Raw genomic sequence first — 27,161 nt, forward strand, 5'->3', positions numbered from 1 at the left:
CGGAGACAAACAAAAACCATTAGAAGCTATTCCGAATGCGGATGTGAACACACCCATGACTAGTTTTACTTGAAGGGGTAAAAAGGAACGTGCCATCAGGAATTATGGAATTGGTCTGTACACTTCAAGTCATTGTACTGCAATTTTGGACAAAAATGTCCAGGAGCGGTTTCAAAGAAACATCTGCATGTCAGCGTCGCCGAAGCAAAATATTCCGTCAGAATCTGCATTATAAAAGGGGTTACAATGAATAAAGCCAAGAATATAGCTGAATACAATGTAGGCATGATACTAGAATACTATAGAAATGTTACAGATTGCAATCAGATAACTCAAGCGAATCACAGGAAAAAGAGGAATCCTTGTTCTTGGGAACATCTGTCTGTGAAGACACAAAATGCAGAGATTTATCAAAATCAGATACCAATAATAGTATTACTGAAGGAGGAGTTCTGGAACTGCAACTTCTCTATCTTCACTACCATCCATAGTAATCATATGACATGCAGATCATCGATGTCACCAACAGCGTACGTACCATAGAGGCAGACCATGAAGCTGCCATGGGGCCCCTGAACAGAAGTGGTCCACAGCCCAGGTTGGCTTTATCCTTTATTTTAAACCTAGCAGGGACCACTCTACAAACAGCATGTGGAATTCATGAAACGATTATGGAAAAGAGATGGAGGCAAACAAGCACAGTCCCAGGTGGTTAGGGATGTGGTAATGTCAGCCAGCTCTACATGGTTGCCCCCCCAATTTATTCTTCACTATGGGGTCCCCTATACTCCAAGCCAATGCTTGTCCGCTTACTCGCCGTTCTTTTTTCCTGTTTTTGTTCCATTGCCCCATTCTCTTTTCAGAAATATCATGCATTCAGTTGTAATTGTGTGATAATGGTAACACTTTAAAGATAAAAACTTTCATATGCTTATATAGACCTTTTGTAATCATATACCCTACTATATGGAGCCTGGTTTTAGGTTTATTTGATGCATGGAATGGAAAAATACCACACGTGTTGTCCGGAGTAAAGTCATATGACAACATTCAGTCACGGCTCTAGCACTCGGTGTCCACTAATTATACGTATGAAAAAAACAAAAACCTACATATTTATTTCTGTGTGTTTAAGATTAAAGGCTATAAACACCATGGAGGGCATTTTTTAATAAATAGATCAGTGCGTGCGATTAGTGTAACTTTGTAATTAGTCTTTATTAAAAATTTGTTTTACTTTGAGATACAGCTGTTCAGTGTGCTCTATACAGAACAGCTGTATCGTTCGCTATTCGCTGAATCCGTCAGTCCCGCGGACCTGACACGTGTAAACGATCATATCCAAGTTCATAACACACTGACCAATCTATTTATTAAAAAAGAAAAATGCCCTCAAAATGTTGTTCATGGCCTTTAATGCATGCATCACAATAATTCAAGGGGTTGTACAAGATTTACACAAAACAGCCCCACCTTGGTCCATTGGCTGTGTGGGGTATTGCAGCTCTATGCCATTCAAATAAACCATCTCTAAAATTCAACAAATCAATGACATATCTGGAGTACAGATTTTAAAATATAAAGGGCTGTCTCCTTTAGACAACCTCTAGCCATATGTACTATTAGTGCATAGGAGTGTGAGAAATGAGATTTCTCCGCATGAGATGCTACTCTAACCAGAGCGGAGAGCTGCTGCAAACATGTACAGTAGTGTTAAAAAAAAATAATAATAATAATAATAATTATATATATATATATATATATATATATATATATATATATATAGCTGAGAGTTTAAAAAAGCAAATAAGGTGCAAAATTATAATAACTTTTATTAGCCTAAATGTAAATGCACTGGAAATACGCCACATTCAATTCAAAATAATAAAATGTATCCAGTTTGTGTTAATCCTTTACAGAAAGTAAAGAAATGGGAATATTAGGGTGTTCAAAAAAATAACAGTGCCAGCATTTTTCTTTAAAAACTCAAAAATGTAATGTGTAAACTGATATTTTTTTTTCAGATTTCACTTTAGCGAAGTAATATTTAGTGGTATAACCATTGTTTCTTAGAACTGCTTGACATCTGTGTTGCATGGAGTCGACCAACTTCTGGCCCCTCTGAGCAAGTATTCCAGTCCAGGAAGATGGGACGACATTCCACAGTTCTTCTGCATTTTTGGGTTTTGCCTCATAAACCGCATTTTTTACGTCACCCCACAAGTTCTCTATGGCATTGAGGACAGGGGATTGGGCAGGCCACTGCATTACCTCAATCCTGTTGGTCTGTAAGCAAGATGTTGTTCGCTTACTGGTGTGTATTGGGTCATTGTCGTGTTGAAATGCCCACTTCAAGGGCATTTCTTCTCCGGCATAGGGCAACATGATTTCTCCAAGTATTCTGATATATTCAAACTGATCCATGATCCCTTTTATGTGATAAATAGGCCCAACACCATAGTGAGAAACATCCCCATATCATGATTTTTGCAGCACCATGCTTTACAGTCTTCACAGTGTACTGTGGCTTGAATTCAGTGCTCGGGGTTCGTCTGACATATTGACTGCGGCCACCAGACCCAAAAAGAACAATTTTGCTTTCATCAGTCCACAAAAAGTTGCGCCATTTGTCTTTGGGTAAGTCGTGTTCCTTGGCAAATTTTAACCTATTCAGGACATTACTTTTTTTCCACAACGGGACTTTGCGGGGAGTTCTTGCTGGTAACTTGGCTTCACTTAATTTAATCGTCTTCTGATTGTAGCAGGACTCACTGGTAACTTCAGAACGTCTTTGATCTTTCTGGAGGTGATCATCGGCTGAGCCTTTGCTATTTTGGCTATTTGATCCATTCGAACAGTAGTCCCCGCTTCCTTCCACATCTTTCAGGTTTTGGTTGCCACTTCAAGGCATTTGAGATCATTTTAGCGGAGCAGCCTATAATTTGCTGTACTTCTCTATATGTTTTTCCCTCCCCAATCAACTTTTTAATCAAAGTCCGTTTTTCATCATAACAATGTCTGGAACGACCCATTTTCCCCATTATTATGCACTATAACCAACATGTGCAACATTTGCCACCCCCCGACCTTACATAAGGGACAAAATTTACACCTGTTCTCCCACAGAATGAATGACCACCAACTCCTCACTGCTATTAGGCCGGATTCACACGAGCGTGATTTTTGCATGCGCAAAAAACGTGGCGTTTTGTGCCGCAAAAGGACCGTGTGTCATCAGCATATGGTGCGCGGCTGTGTGATTTTCGCGCAGCCGGCATCATGATGACACTGTGTTTATGTTTGTAAACAGAAAAGCACGTGGTGCTTTTCTGTATTCATTCGACTACTGTAGCGCGAATCACGCACGGCACCCGGAAGTGCTTCCGTGTGCCGAGCGCGATTTGCAAGCACCCATTGACTTCAATGGGTGCATGCAGCGCGAAACACGGCCAAATATAGGATGGCGTGAGTTTTATGCAACGCTCATACGCTGCGTGAACTTTACTGATAGGTCCGCGCGACGCGCGTGAATTCCACGCTCGTAGCACGGACGTATTATACGTTCGTCTGAATAAGTCCTTACTCTGAATGAGCGGCATACATGTCCTAATTGCTGGCTCGTTTTTTTTCTACTACACTTACAAGTAAATTATTTGCTACGTAGAAATATCACTTTTACCAAAAACTTTGACACTGGTTATCTTTAGCCTTAGTACTCTGACTTCTAGAACTACAGTTTTGTAAGGCGGCTGTAGAAGTTAGATAGTCGTTGGTTCCTGGAGATCCATGCATGATGGTGAAATGATTGTGATTGTCCATCACTATAGAAGAAGATCACGTCAGATCAGATTTCTATCAGTTTTTAGTGGGCTTACCTTTTTCTGCTTTCTGCTGTAAATATTTTCCGCAGTTCTGTTATCCTGCTAAATATTAGAATGTGTCATTGACATTTAAATAATATCAAACAAAATGCCATAAGAACAGTTCTGAAAACTACATATGGTTACTTACAATCTCTAGGTTCTCCTTAGTACTAGGCGCTGGTTGTTCACTCAGCATCTTTTTTAACCAAGTACTTAGCAGGAACGCCTAAAAGTAGAAATAGATGTTGTGATATCTCATTTACGCATGCTATGGCCATTAGATAGACATTGAAACCATTACAACGATCATAGGTATTATGGCTTCATTTTGTATGTATCTTCTTTTGTATGAAGACAGAAAAAAAAAAACAGTTGGAATGCTCCATCGGACTCCATATGTACCGATCTATTATATCCTAGAAACATGGAGTCTATCCATATATAGACAGTGAAGTGAGGGACTTCTCCTGGAGTCGTCCCCTACAGGAAGGTAGGGGGGTGCCATCTATGGGGGGGTGACTGTGTGGCACTACCCACAGGGGGGGGGGTTGGGGGCTGTGCGGCACTACCTACAAGGGGGGCTGTGCGGCACTACCTACAAGGGGGGCTGTGCGGCACTACCTACAAGGGGGGCTGTGCGGCACTACCTACAAAGGGCGTGTGTGGCAAAAAAAATTTACATATAAAAATCATCCGATTTTAAAACGAACAGGGAAAAAAATGGATGCAAAACGGGTCAAAATCTGCCATTAAAAACAGAAACACGGCCTGGAACGGATGCAAAACGGCCGGGAAAAACTGATGTTTTTATTGGCCGACACTCGGACCCTGTAGTGTGAATAGAGCCTTAGCCATCAATATCTGATCGGCGGCGGCCCGTCTGCCCGCAGCCCCACCGATCAGCTGTTTTGAAGGGGCCGTGATGCTCGTACCATCTTCGCTTCCCCTTAATTTCCTTTACTGCTCACAATGTGAATCGCGGACACACCTGTAGCGGCAGCTCACAGTATACACTTGATTGGGAGAAGGCTGTAATACTGTGAACCGCCGTTACAAGTGTGTCTGTGATTCACAGTGTGAGCAGTAAAGGAAATGAAGTGGAAGCAGCGCTCGTATAAGCACTGTGGCCGGGTGTCGATTCCTGACCGATCAGATATTGATGGCCTATTCTGAGGATAGGCCATCAATTTTTGTGGACTGGAAACGCCACATCTGTAATGGTCATTTGGTGTCAGTGAACCAGCTTTGGAAAAAATTTTTCTCTAAAAGCCAGTTTGCGCACCATTCATTGTAAGTGCCACCTTGCGCCCAGCGTGTAAAAAATGCACACATATTTGGTATCGTTAAAGACATTTTTTTCAACTTTATTTTTCATTTTTCCTTCCATATTTTTTTTAAAAAGTAAAATGTATATTGGTTTTTACACAATATGGAAGCCCAATATGTTCTGAGAAAAACCAAATACATGTAGGTTGGAAAAATAATAGAACAACAATTTGCTTTTAAATTGGCACATGGCTAAAACTTAAAAATTGGCCTGGTCATGAAGTGGTTAAAGGCTTTGTTCACTTCTGAAGCCATTTTCTATTGTTTAACCAGTTTAGGACCGCGCTATTTTACGCCTTCAGGACCAGACACCGTTTAACCATTTTTAGCACGTGTCAGTTAAATGGCTATAACTTTTTTATTTTTTGGGCTAACGACGTGATTTTTGCGACGTTTTTTCCGTAGACAATGCAGGTTTCATATTTTTTTTTATACACACCTTTTTTGCTATTTTAGAATTTTTATTCATAAAGTTTGAAAATAGTAAAAAAAATAAGCTTTTTTAAGTTTCAGCAATTTTTTTTTTTGGTAATAACATAGTTTTACCCTAAAATAGACCTTTTATTTGTGATAGTCATTGTCACCGGGAGGAATAGAGCCAGCGCTGCTGCTGCTGCCTCTATTCCTATACACAGCGTTCATTGAGCGCTGTGTAAAAAGACAGCTAAAGCTGCTTCTATCATCTCCTCTGGGTCCCCGGCAGTCACTGACAGCCGGAGACCCGACATTCAGCTGCCCGATCGCGCGTGCAGCAAGTTAAAACCCGAGCCGTAAAAAGTCTATGGCTCGGGTTTTAAGGACCCGTCCCTGACCGCTGGCCGTAAAAATACAGCCAGCGGTTGGGAACCAGTTAAATGCATCTAAAATAAATAAAGCAACTTTGCAAATAATCTTCATATCCGGTTTTGTGTATACAGTTCCTATCAGATCTATATGAGACCATGGCTACAGACTGCAAACAAATCATTTTACTCCACTCTATTTTACCCCGTTTTATTGCTAACCTACAGAGAGTAGAAGAGGGGGCAGATGGAAGAGAGTAAAGGTCCTTTTACACGGGCCAATAATCGGGCAAACGATCGTTCATATCAACGCTCATTCCCGATCATTGCCCTGTGTAAACAGGGCAATGATCAGCCAATCAACGAGCAAAGACTCATTTATCAGCCGATTGTATCGTTTATGCAGCAATAAATATTATCGCTGTCGGCAGCACATCTCCCTGTGTAAACAAGGTGACGCGCTGCCGACATGATCGTAACGCATAGGGACAAGCAATCGTAGTAACATTCGCTCGTCCCCATGAATTGCTCCGTGTGACAGGAGCAAACGAGTGCCGATCAACGGGCTGTCTCGTTGATCGGCACGCATTTTTACAGCCCATATTGGCCAGTGTAAAAGGACCCTAAACATAACGAAGATCAGACTACACAAGGTTTGTTCATAGTCTGTAACCACGTAGAAACATAGGCGTACAAAGAAGCTGTATATGGAATATTTTTAATCAAGGCTATTTGCACTATATATCACTTCTTATATTAGATACATTATTATATGCAAAGTATACACAGACTGGTTTGCACAGAGCGTCCCAATAGGATCTGTGTCATACATAGTTTTACATTCATGCTTCAGCAACATTGTAAACCATTGTTTTTGCAAGGCTGATACTGCCATCTGTGCCATGTCCAGAAAACCCATGATGAGCGCATACACATTACATGAATGACACATTATCTTCTCTATGGCTATGTCCAGAGCTTCATACAATTCCTCGATACACAAGTAGCTTGTAAGCAAATGTATTTATGTCTCTTAGTCACCCCTATACATTCTAGAGACTCTATATTGTGATGTACTATCTTGCACCACACGGTTTCCCCCTTTCCCTGACAAACCTGGTTTGTCCATATCGTAATCCATTTCAGGACATCTCCCTCCATGTACCAAAATTTGAACTCCTGTTGCTCAATGGTCTTTCCTGGTTGCTGGAAAATAAGATTTAAGTGAAGTATATTCTCTTCTGAAGCTTAGAGACACTTATCTTTGTGTCCTAAGCCGTGACCTATACATCAACCATTCTCGTTAAGGCTTTGTTCACATCTGCGTCAGGGCTCCGTTAGGACGTTCCGTCTGAGCTTTCTGTCGGAACGGAGCCCTGACTGACACAAACAGAAACCATAGGTTTCCGTTACCATTGATTTCAATGGTGACTGATCCGGTTTTTCCGTCTCTGTTTTGCAAGGGTTCGGTCGTTTCGACGGAATCAATAGCGCAGTTGACTACGCTATTGATTCCATCAAAACGAAGGAACACTTGCACAACGAGGACAAACGGAAACCCTTGGCACCGAATCCGTCACCATTGAAATCAATGGTGATGGAAAGGGAAACCTATGGTTTCCGTTTGTGTCAGTCAGGACTCCGTTCCGACGGAAAGCTCCGATAGAACGGAGCCCTGACGCAGATGTGAACGAAGCCTATCACAGAACATTTTTTAGGGACATTTTTAGGAAAATAGTAGTCTTATTTAAGCAGATTAAAATTCTAAATGGCCAGTCCTCTCGCGTTTCCCCTGACATTTTGGGACAGTCAGGAAGCACTTCATGTGCCACCGTATCCTCCCCTTAAAGCAATAACTACATATGGTGGTGTGGTACGGCCCCATATAAAAGCTGTGGTTGTCGTTTTTACAGATCTGTACAAGATGGATCTGCAATATGGCAGATGGCATGAGGCCCTGGTGTGCTGTCCCTTTTATCCCATTCAACATTATCTAGCCAACCAACAATCCATAAAAGCTACTCCACCTAAAGCACACTACTTACATGGAGCATGACATTCCAGCGAGTAATTTTACCAATATGGAGACTCAGCATTTCAGTCTGGTTGTCGGAGGTCTTAAAGCTGCAGTATAGTTCATTATTTCCCACTGACACAATGACCATGGTGTCGGCAGCTAGGTAATCTGTGACACCAGGATCCAATTTCTGGTAACTGTAGTGCTCCACTTGTTGCATCAACTCCAAAAACTACAATATAAATCATAAGGAATCTGAAGTTATTAGTCATACATGGCAACGAGGTCCATACCAAAGTTACATTCATTTTACTCCCACACTTCACTTTATATTATTATAAAACACTGGGGAATATATCAGACGAGAAAAAAAAACGTGCTTACAACACTACATGAAACCAGCCCCTTAAAGGAGTGGTCTAAAATGAGAAAAGGGTATTTTTATTTTTTCTTAGTAACAGCACCACTCTTGTCTATAGGCTGTATCTGGTATTGCATCTCAGCACCATTTAAGTAATGAGGGCTGAGCAGGATTCTAAAATAGGGCAGTGTATACATGTCTGAACTCTACAAAACTATGGCAGGTGGATAACAATAGATTTTAGCTCTCTCACATTACCTTGACTTTATTATTGTTTTCTAATAACTGTTTAAGCGTCTCCGTCAGTTGTTCTGTTGGTCTGGACCAGTTCATCTCAAATTCTTGAACAGCCTTTAAAGAAATAAAAGTAAAAAACAGATGGCATTGTTTAAGCAAATTAATAAATATTGTGCATGTACTGCTCCACACATAAGTATCTGCCCCCGAAGATTAGAATGGAAGGACTGATGGATTACAAAGCTCTACAATTCTTTGACTGGCTTTAACCATGAAGGCCAAGGCGTAACACCGTTTGGTACCATAGTGAATGTAATTGGGCCTCCACTATCCCATTCCCACCTCAAACAGTCTACTCTAAACTTCAGGTCACCTTAACTTTATAGCAAAATGACGGCTGTGGTGCTATTTGGGCTTTATTTGGATACGGTATGGTACGGATATGTAGGCATTACATAGTCATTATGTAATCATGTGTTTGTTGCATGTTTGGCATTGTGTGGTGGTATTATTTAGGCAGTGTAAATTTAGGAGGCATTATGGTTGTACCTCTTTTTCTCCTAAATATGGAAGGGAACCCCCATACATGCTTTGCCCTTGGGCCTCCACCAATCTAAATCCGGCAAAGGCTGGGATCCCACAAAGAATGATTAGTAGAACAAAGGAGCAGTTTATGACAGTCTGTATATTCTTCATGCCATAGAAGAAAAACACACAGACTACTAAAAGACATGTCAGGAGAATTACGCAATTAAGGCAAATACATTGTATTGCCCATTAAGTAACCAATCTGGATCTTCATCTTGTCTTAGACTTTCTATTGCACCATTCCGGTTATTCTTCCTAGACATTTTTCAATAAATTGACAACTAGGTGTTAACATTGCACTTGTGAATGGGGCGTGTCCCTACAGAAACTCACTGTCAGCACTGATTGGTCAGTGTTAGTCTGTGTAGGGACACACCCCCAAGTTGTCAACTTATTCCTACATTTCTAGAAGGAACAACAGAGGAACGGCACAGTATACCGTTCTAAGAAAAAGTCTCCACAATTCTTATTTCATGGGGAATACAATTATTTAATAAAATAGACCTGTCAGGAGAGATGACCGGTCCTTTTTAAGGGTAGCACAAGGTCCTTATCAGTCTAAAAATGTGGCACAGACTGACAACCAGACTATAGTATAATATGACACTTCACATCGTACCTGGGCATTGAGTAAATCAACAGCGGTTGTGCACCCCATTAGCATAGCATCAGTAGAAGGAGTCGTATACCTGCAGACACAAAGCGAGGGATAGCATGAACCATCGATAGATTGTTTAGAGTTTTAATAAACCAGTACATCATTCACATATTAATAAGAAAGGTGCATAAAATGGTTTGACATGAGTGAGAACAAGAATCTCTAAGATAAAATTGTTCAAAATGTAAACTTTTTTTTTTTTACTTCTTCTTCCCCCCCAAAACACTGGAGCTGGGTTTTCATTGCGTTAGAATTGTAGCATTATTGTGCATAGGGAGAAAGCTTGTGGGAAAAGTTGTAGATCATTTTGGGGTACATTTAATCTAAAATGTATATTTTTATAATGGCAGGATGATTAAAAAAAAAAAATCCACCTTTGCGTTTTCTTTTTTTTTTAATGTTGTTCAAATACACCAAAAACTACATTAGTTCCATAGTATATAGTTAGTTATGGTTACAAGAATACCAAATATGTATGAACATTTTTTTTTTTGTGACATTTGTAAAAAAAATTGTTTATTCTGTGACTTTTTTTATGTATTGTTTAAAGGCTATGTACACCTTTGAAATAGACATTTTTATTTAAAAAAAACTGGTGCAAATTTCTAAATACTTATTAAAAATGATTTTTCTTTTGATATCAGTATTCAGAGATGTTATTGCCGTGGGACAGGCTGTTGAATTTTTGAATAGTTGTTTACTTGTCTGTAATTGTTGAATAATAAAAAATAAATTTTTCTTTTTTAGATACAGCTGCTCTGTATCCTCTATATAGAGCAGCTGTATCTTGCACTGGGACCTGTATCAGTCAGATCAGCAGGACTGATGAATAACAGCTCGATCCTGCGTGTCAGAAACACACAGGACCTGCTGAACCATGTCAGAGGTTCCTTTGATACTGGCCGTTACAGTGGGGAGTGCGGCTGTCAATCAACTCCACTCCCACACGATCTTCTGACGTAGCTGTACGTCATGGAGCCTTTAGGTATGAGGTGCCAAGGGGTTAAGCAAATAAAAATATAGTTATAATAATTTGTTTTACTAAAGCAGCAATTCGGGTGCACAGATGAATTTTCTAACACACTTACCACTTCCGGATGTCAATTTGAAACAGATCGTTATTTATGTTCCAAATAGTTATATATGGGATCTCAAAAGGTGCCACCCACTTCACCACTGCAGATTAAGAAGGATTACTCACTATAAATTGCGAATATTTTTGAATAAAAACATAGCTGAAATTTTGACAAGAAAATTATAGAAATGAAGTCACAAAATATTATAAGACTAATAGTTCCATACTGTGAGGGGACTGATCATGGAGAAATATATAAAACTTAGTCCACAAAAACGCCACCTACTGTTCTACCTTCGTATTTACAATAATATTCTGTACCCTATCCCCATCAGTGCTCCCCTTGCTAATATCTCTTTGTGTCTGCTTTAATGGGTTATTCCTATCGCTAGGACATGCCATCACTTTATAAGTGGGGGTCCGACCACTGGGATTCCCAGCGATCCCGAAAATGCTGTGCAATGAACTGCAGCCGACCCCATTCCCTTACATGTTGCCGTGCTTCAGTTCCCTGCACAGCCTGGTGGTGGTGCTGCTTTGCAGGGAAAACTTCAAATGGGACACAGGGCTAAAACTGTGCTGCGGTCCTTATCATTTTTAAGATTTTTCGAGTCCCAGAGCTTGAACCTCCACTGATCATTAAGTGCCATCACTTTATAAGATGGGAATAGCTATTGAATCGTTTTACCTGGTCAGAAATCAGGTACCACACAAATAACTGAACTCATAATTATTATTATACACAGTCGAGTCACATTATTATAACCACCTTCTACTTTCGACATCGGCAGCGCGTAGCACGTGAAGGAAGTGATGTGCCGTGGGCTGGCTTGGTGGGTATATAAAAGGTGTGGGATAGGCTGTCTGAACACATATCACTCATTGTTGCCATGGGTAAAAGGGTCGATCAGAATTGCAAAAAGGGATGATTATTGGCTTTCGGGCCAAGGGTGGCAGTATTTCTCAAACAGCGCAGTTTGCAAACTGTTCGCGTGCTGCTGTGGTGAAAGTGTATCGTGAGTGGACAAATGGCACCATTGGGAATGACAGACGTGGAAACTGCGCAGCACCACATTTTCATTGATAGAGGTGAATGCCGGCTACGATAGTGTGCGAGGGTCGAACGACACGCTACAGTGGAGCAGCTTACTGTGAAAATCAACCAGGGGCTACCAGACGTGCGTCTACAACAGTTCAGCGAACCCTACATCTTATGGGGCTCCGAAGCAGACGGATGGGCACTGCTCCTATGCTGACAAAGGTGCATCGGAAAAGAAGGCTTCAATTTGCACGGCAGTATCAGAATTGGACCACCGATGATTGGCAAAGGGTTTGCCCTCTCCAATGAGTCACCTTTTCTTCATCAAACGAATGGACGTTGGCGTGTCAGGCGAGAAACATCAGAGAACAAACACCCTGCAGCCATTGCTGGAAGAACACAAGCTGGTGACGGCAGCGTTATAGGCTGTGGAATTTTTTCATGGCACTCTCTGGGCCCACTCATCCATGTAGAAGGCCCTGAACCAATTTGGGTATGAATCCATCGTTGCAGATCACGTCCACCCATACATGCAGTTTGTAGTCCTTCGGGCAGACAGAATCTTCCAACAAGACAACGCGACAGGTCAGACGGCTGGAAACGTCTGACAGTTGTTATAAGAGCACGACCAAGACTTCCAATTACCTCCCTGGCCCTGTAATTCGCCAGACTAACCCAATTGAGCATCTGTGGCACCACCTCGATTGTCTTGTTCGCTCTATGGATCCTCCCCCACGCATCCTCCAGCAACGTACCAGCACTTTATGGAGTCACTCCCAGCCCGTCTTGCGGCTGTCCGTGCTGCACACGGCGGTTACTCTGGATATTAGCTGGTGGTCATAATAAGACTTGACTGTATTTTAGACCAAGAGGTGTAACTATAAACATATGTAACCATTCCCCTATGAAAGCCATTTTGAATACAACTTTAAAAACTCAGATTTAAAAAAATATCACATTACTGACTTAGAAATAAATATCAGCAGCACAAACAGCAACGAGACCATATGGACCACATAAAAATCCCAACTTCAAGGGGGTGCTCGCAGAAGACAGTCCGGGGAAAGAAGCAGATGCAAATTAAGAGGAGGAAACTGCAGCACTCCAGTGAAAAATTTGTCTTTAATTCACCAACACATCACCTACAGTGAAGGAAATAAGTATTTGATCCCTTGCTGATTTTGTAAGTTTGCCCACTGCCAAAGACATGAACAGTCTAGAATTTTTAGGCTAGGTTAATTTTACCAGGGAGAGATAGATTATATATCAAAAAAATCATATAGTCAAAATTATATATATTTATTTGCATTGTGCACAGAGAAATAAGTATTTGATCCCTTTGGCAAACAAGACTTAATACTTGGTGGCAAAACCCTTGTTGGCAAGCACAGCAGTTCGACGTTTTTTGTAGTTGATGATGAGGTTTGCACACATGTTAGATGGAATTTTGGCCCACTCCTCTTTGCAGATCTGTAAATCATTAAGATTTCGAGACTGTCGCTTGGCAACTCTGATCTTCAGCTCCCTCCATAAGTTTTCGATGGGATTAAGGTCTGGAGACTGGCTAGGCCACTCCATGACCTTAATGTGCTTCTTTTTGAGCCACTCCTTTGTTGCCTTGGCTGTATGTTTCGGGTCATTGTCGTGCTGGAAGACCCAGCCACGAGCCATTTTTAATGTCCTGGTGGAGGGAAGGAGGTTGTCACTCAGGATTTGACGGTACATGGCTCCATCCATTCTCCCATTGATGCAGTGAAGTAGTCCTGTGCCCTTAGCAGAGAAACACCCCCAAAACATAATGTTTCCACCTCCATGCTTGACAGTGGGGACGGTGTTCTTTGGGTCATAGGCAGCATTTCTCTTCCTCCAAACACGGCGAGTTGAGTTAATGCCAAAGAGCTCAATTTTAGTCTCATCTGACCACAGCACCTTCTCCCAATCACTCTCAGAATCATCCAGATGTTCATTTGCAAACTTCAGATGGGCCTGTACATGTGCCTTCTTGAGCAGGGGGAACTTGCGGGCACTGCAGGATTTTAATCCATTACGGCGTAATGTGTTACCAATGGTTTTCTTGGCGACTGTGGTCCCAGCTGCCTTGAGATCATTAACAAGTTCACCCCGTGTAGTTTTCGGCTGAGCTCTCACCTTCCTCAGGATCAAGGATACCCCACGAGGTGAGATTTTGCATGGAGCCCCAGATCGATGTCGATTGACAGTCATTTTGTATGTCTTCCATTTTCTTACTATTGCACCAACAGTTGTCTCCTTCTCACCCAGCGTCTTACTTATGGTTTTGTAGCCCATTCCAGCCTTGTGCAGGTCTATGATCTTGTCCATGACATCCTTAGAAAGCTCTTTGGTCTTGCCCATGTTGTAGAGGTTAGAGTCAGACTGATTAATTGACTCTTTGGACAGGAGTCTTTTATACAGGTGACCATGTAAGACAGCTGTCTTTAATGCAGGCACCAAGTTGATTTGGAGCGTGTAACTGGTCTGGAGGAGGCTGAACTCTTAATGGTTGGTAGGGGATCAAATAATTATTTCTCTGTGCACAATGCAAATAAATATATATAATTTTTGACTATGTGATTCTTTTTTTTTTTTATATATATATGTAATCTATCTCTCACTGGTAAAATTAACCTAGCCTAAAAATTCTAGACTGTTCATGTCTGACAGTGGGCAAACTTACAAAATCAGCAAGGGATCAAATACTTATTTCCTTCACTGTACAGGTTACTGACTTGCCTAGTATCTAGATTGCATATAGGTATAGTAGATACATTTTAAAGCATTTCTTTCTAAGTGTAGCTAAATGTTTAACAAAACTTCTGACATGTCATAGTGACACGTCAGAAGTTTTGATTGGTGGGGGTCTGAGCACTGAGACCCCCGCCAATCGCTAAATGGAAACAGCTGAAGCACTCAGCCGCTTCGTGTCTGTTCAACTTTTTCTGGAAATAAATGTATTGGAGTACGGGCTTATAGACTTTCTATTGAGTCCGTACTCTGATACTTTTTATTTCCGGAAAAAGCCGAACAGACACGAATCGGCTGAGCGCTTCAGCGGTTTCCTTTTAGCAATTGGTGTGGGTCTCAGAGCTCAGACCCCCACCAATCAAAACTTCTGACGTGTCACTATGACATGTCAGAAGTTTGTTAAACGTTTAGCTGCACTTTAAATCTCAGTTGTAGAGTTGCTTTAGCGGTCCCTGTGCAGGAAGGCACCTAGAACCCCCCTGAGCATTTTATGAGCTTTGGAGTAAAATACAATTTTCTTTCTGCAGCGACCTCATACTGTTTTATTGTTGTGTGCAATGTGAACTATATAATTCTCTATGTAGTGAGCTCCCCCTAGTGTTGACTGGAGGCAAACAGAACTTGATCATGTAACTCTGTATCATGTCTGTGTGAAGAGAAACAATATTTGGAGCTCAGTATCAGAAAAAAGAAGAAGTAGTGCTCTGACCACTATAGAGACTTTTGGACAAATTTAAGTTAAATGGAATTAAATATAGGTACACTTTCCTGCTCCGTACCATCTCCATTATCCCCTGCACCTTCCCAAACCACCAATAATATTGGGTATTAATAAGATGCAGCATGCACTGAGAACTGCACAGTTTTTGACCCTATTGTGTGAAGACCTTTTAGATCCCCTATACTCGAAAACACAGAGCCCAAAATGCAGCAAAATCAATAAACTACTACAAGAGGTTGCTGTTTTCACTGGACGTTCAAAAAACAAGACAGAGTACAAAATTAGCAAAAAAAAAAAAGGGCTAGTGTGATATTTAATACAAGGTATCAGTGCCTAATTTACATATCAGGACCTTGTAAGCATATAAAATATAGGCTCTCGTCAGGTGCGACACCCCAGCTATAAGTGGGGTCAGCTGCGACCATTTATTACATTTCTCCTGCAGTGGCCGCTGCAGGTGAAACGTAGTTTCACATAGTGGTCATTTAGATAAATTGTAGTGCATGGATGGCTTAGCTCTGCCAAAAATGGAGCCACTCTTACAGAGCACGTCTTCCTTTTGGCTGTTGGGGGGGGGGGGGGGGGTTATCCCAAATGGAGAGTCCCCCTCTGACACGTCCATATGCAATATTAACACATATGGAACGCTTTGCCTTCATGAGAGAATGCCTTTAATACAACATTTAGAATAGGGACTGCTGCACCAACAACCACAGGATCGTTTATAATACTGCACTGCCCCCGAGGAGCAGCCACACTTTCCTGCAATGCTGCCCTGGACATGTGTGTCTTGTTCCGGATACAAAATTTAGCCCTTCATGTTGCAGTCTCAGAAAGCATCCACTCATCTCATTCTCCATGCACTCAGGGGAACGCAAGTCTTATAAATGTTAATTGTGGGGTAAAAAATGTGAGTAGAAATCTTCCATTTCAGCTACATTATTGTGGATAAGATTTCAAAAACAAAACGTGAGAACCTACCTGAGAAAACGCCATTAGTGCCTTTGTGTGTAATAAACAAGCTGAAATATTCCATAAGTTCTCTGGACAATCTTAGTTTATACAACGCAATCTGGAGAAAAACACATACTACATATTAGACATTTTTCAAAAATTTTTTATAGTGAGTCTATATATTGTACGGCTTTGCAAATGTGACTAAGGCTGGGTTCACACGAGCATGTTACGTCCGTAAAGGACGGAACGTATTTCGGCCGCAAGTCCTGGACCGAACACACTGCAAGGAGCCGGGCTCCTAGCATCGTAGTGATGTACGACGCTAGGAGTTCCTGCCTCTCCGTGAAACTACTGTCCCGTACTGAAAACATGATTACAGTATGGGACACTTGTCCCACAGCGAGGCAGGGACTCCTAGCGTCGTACATAACTAGGATGCTAGGAGCCCGGCTCCCTGCAGTGTGTTCGGTCCGGGACTTGCGGCCGAAATATGTTCCGTCCTTTACGGACGTAACATGCTCGTGTGAACCCAGCCTTAGGGTATGTTCACACGCCCTATTTACGGACGTAATTCAGGCGTTTTACGCCTCGAATTACGGCCGAAAAAACGGCTCGAAACATCTGCCCATTGAATTCAATGGGTCTTACAGTGTTCTGTGCAGACAGGCTTTTATTTTTTTACGCGCCGCTGTCAAAAGACAGCGCGTAAAAAGACGGCCATCTCAAAGAATTGCATCTCACTTCTTGGGACGTAATTGGAGCAGTTTTTCATTGACTCCGTAATGGACGCCGTGAAAAAAGCGTGCACTTGCAAAAACGTCTGAAATTCAGGAGCTGTTTTCGCCTGAAAACAGCTCCGTAATTTCAGACGTATTTTACGTTTGCATGTGAACATACCCTAATAGTGTAGCATGAGCGAGCAAAAATTTTCATTTATAATTATTTTTTTAAATAAAAGTAAACAGTGCCCACAAATCTTTTATGTGGACTATAGACCCCCCCCCATCTCTGACTAATGGTATGGCTCATAGATACATCCTGTTTTGTAGCACTTATGGGCCAACCGCGGTCAGAAATGATGCTCGGCTTTGTGACCTGCCAAGCCCTCTACTCCTGAACTATCCCCATTGTATAGATAACGCCAGGTGATACGTGGGGGCAGGTTCACATGACCGGTCACCATATAAAACGCTGTTGCGCCACACTGGGATGGACATAGACAGCAGAGTATATACAAGAACAGTATATAGGTCACTTGCTCTCCAATAACTCATTATAAATCACCTCCTTCATATCGCTATAGCAATCCACCAATAACGTGGGCCATGAAATTCATTAGCTCAGTCCCTTACATGCAAATAATTGCACTATGATTTTCCGGGTGATAGTCTCTCCTCCCCCCCCCCCCCTTATTTATTGAGCCCCTGTGCGGTCCATCCCTGGTGCCACAGGTGACAAGCAGCCTTTTATTCACCCTAGTCAAGCCACAAACAATCAGGTATGCATTTTGCCCGCGACGTGTGAACACAGGCATAGACTGCAGTAACATCTCAAGTTGTTGATACGATCAGAAGTTGGACAAAGCAACCTAAAAAACATCACTTGTGTAAGGAAGAGAAAATAATTACCTCTAGCACTCTCTCTGCAGTGTCTGAATTCTTGCAGTCTACATTAACCTGCCTGCCATCTGGCAAGTAAACTTTGAGGTCCACTTTTATAGAAGGCATCTTATAGGTTTCCTGAAATATACAGTTTTATTATCGGCTGAGATCACCATTCACATCTTCACGAAGTTACAAAGCTGGGTTCAGAGGTGCAGTACCACTACCATGTCTAAAAACAGCAACTAAAAAGTAGTAAAGGCCTGGTTCACACTGCACTATTCCTAATATTGACTGTTATTGTATATTACTAGGATATGGCATAACATTTTTATTGTTGGTGGCCCGACCTCTGGGAAACCCCCTGATCCAGAGAATGAAGGGGGCGTGGTGCTGGTCAAGCATTGTGGCTTCCTTTGCCACAGCGTTTTCAGCCATCCTACATGAACAGAACGCAACCGCACATTTGACTTTTCGCGTCTTTTGAACTATTAAAAGCAACGTTAAATACTTTTGTGACAAAACAGACAAAAAAGTATAGAAGGTATGATACCCTTATTGGCCAACCAGAAAATTATATATGCGGCTTTCAGAGCACACAGGCTCCTTCTTCAGGCAAGTTTACAAACTATTAAAAGCAAATCATTTGTGGATCTCATTATACAGTTTCTAGTTATTCCTGACATGTCTGGTTAAGTAAATACTTGCCTTCCTCCCTCATAACAATTTTTTTTAAGAACTCTGCACTGTGTCATTCCTCTGTTATTCCTCCTGGAAATGTAGGAATAAATTGACAACTGGTTGTTACCATTTCACTCGTATACTAGTGGGTGTCCCTACAATGTCCAATAAATGCTGATTGTACAGGAACACACCCTATTGACAAGGGGAATGGTAACACCCATTTGACAATGTATTCATATATTTCCAGGAGGAATAACACCATGTTAAGAAAAGGTGCTCCAAAATTTTTATTTTTTAGCATTTTACTAAAACAGACATGTCAGGAGGTCTACAGGTCCTCTCATATTTCTTCTGGAGAGCAGATGCACAATTAAAATACGATGTTGGAGTACCATCTCCTTGTGTACTTATCCAAGTAGGAGTGTGACTACAAGTGAACCGTTAAGAATATTTAAAAGACAATGGAGTGGTAAAGAAGGGGGAAAGAGAGAGTAGGAAAGGGTCTGTGTCTACTTGACAGTAGATAAGTGACTGGGGGACCAAACGCAGATCTCCATAGCCTTCAAAACAGCTGGGGGTGGGAACACACTTTAGCACAAACCATTGCTATAACAAGTGAAATACCTTGCAGACTAAGAAGAGGAACATAATGAGCACAATTTATTATTTTAAATGTGAATCAACGTTCGAGTTTGTTCACTTTGCCGTTTGGCTCATGGAGTTGTTGATAGGGTTCCATCATTTTTTATGGCAAAAATACAGCACGGCATGCAGCGCTACACTTGACGCAAAAATGACAGAACCCCAATGACCCCATTATAAAGTCAAATGGGTCTGTCAAGTGCCATTTGAGTCCGTTATGCGATGGATCCTGCATAGCGACATGGCTTTTATGAATGAAAGCTAGGACGCCAATATGAACAGAGCCGAATTCTTGAGTATGAATATTCTTTCATTACAATCTAAAAATAAAAAAAGACATTGAAGAAGCATACCAACTGGAATTTCTTGAAACATGTGATGAAGAGGTCACTGCTGGAAACTGTGGGATCTGAAACAACTGTAAAATAGAATAAAATAAGGAGGTCGACAGACAATCTATATGAAGTCTCTGCTGATTGTGTGTCAGTTCTGCACGTCTCCTTGTCCACAGTTCTATAGAAATCCAAAAATATTATACCTAACAGGGCTATGGGTCCCACTCAAATAGCAGAATGATGGAAAAGGAACTCCAGACATTGTAAACGAACGATGAAATACAATGTAAAATATAGGGCTAATAGATTATTTTAATATGTTATTGTTCCACTTAACACTTCCGATATGGGAAGAGACGAGTAAGTGCACTTAGCTGTTTCCATATCCCCCATTCACTTTAATGGAAAAGGAAGATGCATTATTGTTTACTTCTGCGCCGGGAATTGGGTCTGAGCACTCTCTTTCTCAGGATTTTATTGGCCATTGAAGGATTTTACGGGAAAATCCCTTTACATAATACCTATGACTATCATAAGTAAAGAATGCAGCATCTGTAACCGCAATCTATGGAGATCGCTGTAAGAGTAAGTTCACACGGCAGATATGCTGCGTAAAAGGTGCACATCGTATCCGCCCCGGTGGCCGCAGGGAATTCCAGGCAAGAAATTGCGCCCAATTGTGGTACAGATTTTCAACCGGAGTGTCCGCTGCGGAAAACTAACAGCCAGCCTGCTGGTAGGCCGGCTTTCTGGGAATACGTTTCATCCCAGTAGACCGCCGCATCCTGTGATTGGCTGCAGCGGTCACTTGTGATGAAACATCATCCCAGGTGGCGGGCTTGCCAGCAAAATAGTGCAGTTTTTCGGACGGAAATGTGTTGCGGGTTCCAGGTCGGATTCGCTGTGCAGTTTTTACGCAGCGTATCCGACACGTGGGAACCCGGCCTTACAATTCAATGAGATTTTTTAATGCCAAGAAATGGAATCAATCCGGAAACGAAAAGGCATTACCTTCCTGCAAGTATTGCTCCAGCATTTTTCTTCTTTCTTCAACCATAGTTTTACTCATTGCCAGATAATATTTTGGTGGAAAGATTGGCATCTTGTTTCCGAATATTTCACGCATCTGTAATTTAAAATTTCAACCTCATCTGTTATGCAGAAAACAAACAGCAAAATGTAATTCACAACAAAAAAAAAATATAATATGAAACCTAAAATAATTTGTCGCTAACAAAATTTGTTGAGAACTAGGTCACATGTGCCGTTTGTCTGCTCAACCAAATTACTTACAAGGGACTCACATCAGACAGACAATGCATGAGCTATTATCACTATGACCCACATTTATCAAATGCATTTAGAACTTTTTTTTGTTATTCATTTTACTCCAAAATAGTATCTAATCTGCCGCATGAGATGATTATGAACCATGTCTGCCAGAATTTACTTCCATGCGCGTCCATTTCTAAATCTAAAACCGGAGTGAAAAGTTGGTGTCCATGGCCAGGACTCGACACATTTATGAAATGTGCCTTAAAAAAAAAAAGCGGCAAATGGGGAACAAATAAATAAATAAAAATGTCATCTCTAGTCCACACAGACCCAGGCGTAAAAAAAAAAAAAAAAGCAAAGGCATTTTAACCAGCATAGAAGCTAATGGCAGTGATGTATATTGTGACATATTTATCAAAATGGCACATGCAGTCATAAATTTGCTACAACATGTCACTAAAGTGAAGTTCGATTTTGATAAACGAGGAGCCATGTGTGTAAACTCCAGGGCCATGATAGAAGTCTTTTAAAAGGGCTTTCCACTAACAAGAGACGGTAAACTAAGAAATTCGCCCAGTGCGCCAAAGTCCCTACGGCAGCGTTACTCAACCCTGAGGTTCCTTGGAATCGGATTAAGGGTTAAAAAAAGAGGCATTGGATAATTACAAGGTTCCTCCAAGAGGGGTGAAAATTGTGGTGGTTCATCCATGGCAAAGATGTTGGGAATTACTGTTCTAGTGGGACCCTACACCCGGTCTGCTCATATGGTTTCCCTTCTAAAACACTTAGAACTAGGGGCCCCATCATAATTCTTGCCAAAGCAATCTTTTTGTACATTTGGGGACCTGTGCATGTAAACCAGTCATCAGTGGAGGCTTCTTCTCCAGTACACTCACCTCACTAATGTGAGCTTCCCTTTCATGGATGTTGAGTCAATGGGTGAGAGACCCACACTAGTTAGCAGCAGGCAGCACACGTCAATAGTTTGTAGTAGACTATATAGTTTGTTTATTGCGGTTACAGATATAGCGCCAACATATTTTGCAGCGCTGTACAGAAGTTGTCCTCACTCACTGGAACAGACACAATCTAAATCCCCTATCGGTATGTTTTTGGAGTGTGGGAGGAAACCGGAGTACCCAGAGAAACATAAAAACTCCATGAGGCTTTGGTATTTCATATTGCCTAGCAACCACCTGACTTATTGTCTGGGTGACCACTATTTTAGTAGGTAACAGTCCTGGCAGTAAATCTTCTGTGCCGTGATTTGATCGGTGCAGGCAAGTAGAAGACACCCCCATTAATGTGCTCATTTGGCTTTGCTCAATGGGGAGAGGAGAATAAGCCGATGCCTGATCCTTGTTTCCCCAGACATTTGCCGTTGGTGGACAGTCGCGAGGCCCTCATACACATTAGATTGTTAGCAATTCCCACTGCAACTGGTATGGTTGTACTGTCTATGGCCAGCTTAAAGGGGTTTTCCCATAATTATAAATGATATCTCCTATCCACAGGGTAGGTGATCATTTTCTAAATTCTGGAGGCCCCAACGATCGTGAAAACAGGGATCCAGAACCCCCCCCCCCCCCCCCCGTTCCTCCTTACTGCTCAACCGCAAAGAGGAGGCCATTATGTGGAGTGTTTATCGAGCGTGCACGCTGACGCACCATTCAAAGTCTATGGGAATAATGGAAAAAGGTGAGTACAGCATTCGACTGTTTCCATTATTCACATAGACACTGAATGGAAGGGCAGGTGCATGCTCGACCCCCGCTGCATTCAATATACTCCTCCCTGCAGTGCAGAGAGGATGATCTGAGGCTTTGGGACCTAGCAGTGGGGCCCCCGGCGATGAGAAAGTTATCACCTGTCCTGTGAATAGGGGATAATTTATGATTCTGAGAAAACCCCCTTTAAAAGGGGGCCCTGGTAACCTTTAACTCCTGCAAGGAGGTCTAGACTTTGATTCACGTTATCCCCAGGATCTAGTCCCCAAAAAGAGTTGCTGACTGATGGTCTGTGTCAGAAGACATAGTAACTATAGGTAAGACAAGTCGCTGCATTCATTTTCCCCCAAAAAAAAGTTAAATCTGATTGGAGTAGTTGCCGATGGCAACCACTTTTGCTTTCACCAGTTTCTGTCATCATCATTATTCACACATAAGAAGTACTTACCTGTTCATCCCAGAGATGGAGATCTTTGTATCGTACTTTGAAAAGAATGAAACCCTCCAGGTACACAGAATACAGCTGAAATTAGAGGGTTACAATATTAGGTGCACTCCTGTTAGAACAGAAGACTGTCAGTAATAGAGTCACAGTGCCCAATTACTTGCCACTTTTACCCTAAAATGGGCAAAAGTTGCAACATGGTCCATTCTAGAATCCTCGTCTCCCTCTCAGGTACAACACATTGTACAAACAAAAAAAAAAAAGAGAGAAGGAAAAAAAAAATGAGAACGAGAGAGAGCTGGGCTTATGGAAGGGGCATTGTGGCTAGCAAATAGTTGTCATGGGGGCATTGAGCGTGGCAAAGGAGGCATGGTGCCTGTCATTGTAGTGCTATCCTGGGCGGTATGAGTTGTTAAAACAAGGAAGTGAAGATGCCTGGGCGACAAACTCTGCAGTGGCACATCAGTTAGAAAAAAGCCTTGATGTCGGTCTGTGCCAGATATGAAACATGGGGAAAGCGAACGGCTACAGGAAGAGGAGACTGTGTCAACTGTGAGTCATTGGATTTAGTTGTTATTTATTCTCGGAATAATCAGTACTGTTTTAACCTGTCCGGTGTATGGTGCTAATAATTGGTAATGTTATGGTGGTATGGTATATGACCTTATGATGGGGCAAATTATTTGGGATTAGGGCTGAAATGCGACACTTTCATGGGGAAAAATTTGTATGGCGTTACATAGAGTTCAGATCTTATGTTAACAGTGCCTCTTAGTGGTAAACCAGTACCCCAGGTGTTTTTGGAGTCAGTCAACACCCCTGTGTTTCTCAGATCGACATGGGCCTCCCAGAAAGTCAGTGGGCCATATCTTCTGCCCAGGTTGGCCCTGACCATGTACGAGATCTCTACTTGCTGTGCGTGAATGGATGCTTTCATTTTGTACATTCAGAGTCTGGAAACTGGTCCTTATAATGTGATGCTGTCATAGGTGCACATTTCCCTAGAAGAGATATATCGGTAATGCAAAAATTGTATATACAGAGTGCGTGATTATGGAAACCTTGAGTTGTTCATTACCATACATTATATTACCCAATAGACATCAGTCATGTTGGAGAAGACAGCACACGCTACACTGCATTTTCAGACTAGTATAATGATCAGCGAACATTACCGAAAATATATCACAAAAGTTTGAGAGCTTTTCATTACAAAACAAATAAGCTACACTTACATCATGCTGGAAACCCCCTTTACCTACTGATCTGAAGATTGTGGTCACCAACTACCAATGTGATTTCCCCATACCTGTTCTCTAGCCAAAAATATGAAGCAGAGAACATAGCAGTGGACAAACAGCGAGATACAGGTAAACTGCCCATACTATGATTTTTTTCCATTTCTTTCTGCCACCCGAAACTTTTGTCCTGATAGAATTCTGTGATATATATTTATATTCTTATATATAAAAACACACACACCAAACAATGAATACACTATTAGGGTATGTTCACACGGCCTATTTACGGACGTAATTCGGGCGTTTTTGCCCCGAATTACATCCGAAAATAGAGCCTCAATAGTGTTGACAAACATCTGCCCATTGAAAGCAATGTGCAGACGTTTGTCTGTTCACACGAGGCGTAATTTACGCGCCGCTGTCAAATGCGGGCGCGTAAATAGACGCCCGCGTCAAAGAAGTGACCTGTCACTTCTTTGGGCGTAATTGGAGCCGTTACTCATTGATTCCAATGAATAGCAGCGCCAATTACGTCCGTAATGGACTTGGCGTTCAAGCGCTTGCACATGCCGTTACGGCTGAAATTACGGGGATGTTTTCAGGCTGAAACATCCCCGTAATTTCATCCGTTACGGACGCCCTCGTGTGAACATACCCTAAAAGGTTTCCATTAAGCTTCCTGGGCAGCTGTAGTTGGTCTAGATAGCCAAACACACATGGACATTAGCGGTTCAGTTGTCGTGAACAGAACTGGACAGATCGCATTCTTTCCATAAATTCAGCATATATGTATAAAAATGCTCACAACGTATATGCTCAACATACAGCTTATGACGTGTGCAACAGTATGCCATATATACGGGTGCATATATCACTCATTGACTTGCATTCTAAAAAAAAAAAAGTATACTATAGGGTATAATTTTTTTCGGGATCCCTTTTACTAAAAATTGTTGACAATGCCACAATTTGAGTGGTCTTCGATCCCGTCATTGGTGCTGAAGGAGGGCAGTTAATCACAGCCGTTCTCTAGTGGGTTATCTCGTGGGCACAGCTTGTGCCCTACACCATCACACACATTGGAATGAAGTAGACCCTTCCCGCAACCTGCGTGTATGTGATGATGTGGGAAGGGGTTAAGGATCTGCATTATCAGCAATTCTCTATTTAGTACCGGAATTGTTCCCCTTTAAAAGTAGGAGTGATGTTTAAACAAAGAACAGAGTAGTTGTCAGTAAATAAGTTGTACACGTGCAAGATTTTGTGACAGTTACTTGCCACAATTACCACAAAATTGCAGCAACAAAAAACAAACAAACAGCGGTTACGCAAAAACACCACAAAAATGGCACAAAACCTTGAAATTTGTTGGTTTTCCTACCATTGCAGTTGTGGCCTTAAAGAGGCTCTGTCACCAGATTTTGCAGCCCCTATCTGCTATTGCAGCAGATAGGCGCTGCAATGTAGATTACAGTAACGTTTTTATTTTTAAAAAACGAGCATTTTTGGCCAAGTTATGACCATTTTCGTATTTATGCAAATGAGGCTTTCTAAAGTACAACTGGGCGTGTTGAAAAGTAAAAGTCCAAGTGGGCGTGTATTCTGTGCGTACATCGGGGCGTTTTTACTACTTTTACTAGCTGGGCGTTCTGATGAGAAGTATCATCCACTTCTCTTCACAACGCCCAGCTTCTGGCAGTGCAGCACTGTGACGTCACTCACAGGTCCTGCATCGTGTCGGCACCAGAGGCTACAGATGATTCTGCAGCAGCATCGGCGTTTGCAGGTAAGTCGATGTAGCTACTTACCTGCAAATGCTGATGCTGCTGCAGAATCAAGTGTAGCCTCTGGTGCCGACACGATGCAGGACCTGTGAGTGACGTCACAGTGCTGCACTGCCAGAAGCTGGGCGTTGTGAAGAGAAGTGGATGATACTTCTATACACAACGCCCAGCTAGTAAAAGTAGTAAAAACGCCCCGATGTAACGAACACAATACACGCCCAGTTGTACTTTTACTTTTCAACACGCCCAGTTGTACTTTTGCAAGCCTCATTTGCATAAATACGAAAATGGTCATAACTTGGCCAAAAATGCTCGTTTTTTAAAAATAAAAACGTTACTGTAATCTACATTGCAGCGCCGATCTGCTGCAATAGCAGATAGGGGCTGCAAAATCTGGTGACAGAGCCCTAAGTAGAAGCAGGAAATATTGTATTAAAAACAGCTGTATTTGCTGGAAAACTGCAAAAATAAAAACGCATGTAAACCATTTTTGTAGTTCTCAAATAGTTCACCTTTCTGCTGCATGTCAATACACCCATCTAAAATGGAGTTTTCAGAAACAACCCTATTCAGATGGATGGTATGGATTTTTCAAAAAAATAAAAAAAAAATTCTGAGAAAAACAGCTGAATGTGAATATAATCTAAAATGTGTATTGACATGCGTGCAGGTTTTGATGCAGTTTATTAAAGTGAAAGCTAGGAGTAAATAAAAGGAAAACAAAAATAATGGACTTCCCCCTCCCTTTACGACCCCATCCTGGCATCGACTTCAAGAACAAAGAAAGGATCAAAACCTCAACCTGTCAATATGTTATAGATGGAGCTATTTGTGTAATAGAAGTTCATTAGGGAATTGCTCATTATGCCTAGGTGGCTCTCATAATATCTAGCAATTACCTGTTAAGTCCATCAATATATAAAGATAAACTTAGTACAGACAGGTTTAAAATCTAAAAAGCAGAAATAACAATACTTAACCACATAGCGTCCACCTAGATTGTCCACAAGCTCTTCTGTGACAGGGATGCTGATGTGCAT

At 41.7% G+C, this 27,161-nt stretch overlaps 1 protein-coding gene across 1 annotated transcript; it reads right to left on the reverse strand.

Annotated features, from left to right (window-relative positions):
• On the reverse strand, positions 1-27,161 carry SNX31 (sorting nexin 31). The gene is made up of 14 exons (XM_075828049.1): positions 27,102-27,161; positions 23,100-23,174; positions 20,661-20,775; positions 19,668-19,732; positions 18,016-18,126; positions 16,412-16,502; positions 10,921-11,008; positions 9,794-9,863; positions 8,608-8,700; positions 8,017-8,220; positions 7,088-7,177; positions 4,012-4,089; positions 3,876-3,923; positions 1-382 (listed from the first exon to the last, which is right to left on the reverse strand). Exons 1-14 carry the CDS (start codon positions 27,159-27,161, stop codon positions 311-313), a joined length of 1,260 nt encoding a protein of 419 aa, XP_075684164.1. The 3' UTR covers positions 1-310.

Source organism: Rhinoderma darwinii, chromosome 5 (genome assembly GCF_050947455.1).
Source record: "Rhinoderma darwinii isolate aRhiDar2 chromosome 5, aRhiDar2.hap1, whole genome shotgun sequence".
NCBI lineage: Eukaryota > Metazoa > Chordata > Amphibia > Anura > Rhinodermatidae > Rhinoderma > Rhinoderma darwinii.

Bases quoted from the DNA above. Each gene is read 5' to 3' on its own strand.
- SNX31 (XM_075828049.1), bottom strand. From the start codon at position 27,161: ATGCACATCAGCATCCCTGTCACAGAAGAGCTTGTGGACAATCTAGGT. The intron at 20,776-23,099 runs GTAAGTACTTCT...TTTAAATTACAG, and splicing joins TCCATCTCTGGGATGAACAG to ATGCGTGAAATATTCGGAAA. The intron at 3,924-4,011 runs GTAAGTAACCAT...TCTAATATTTAG, and splicing joins CTAAGGAGAACCTAGAGATT to CAGGATAACAGAACTGCGGA.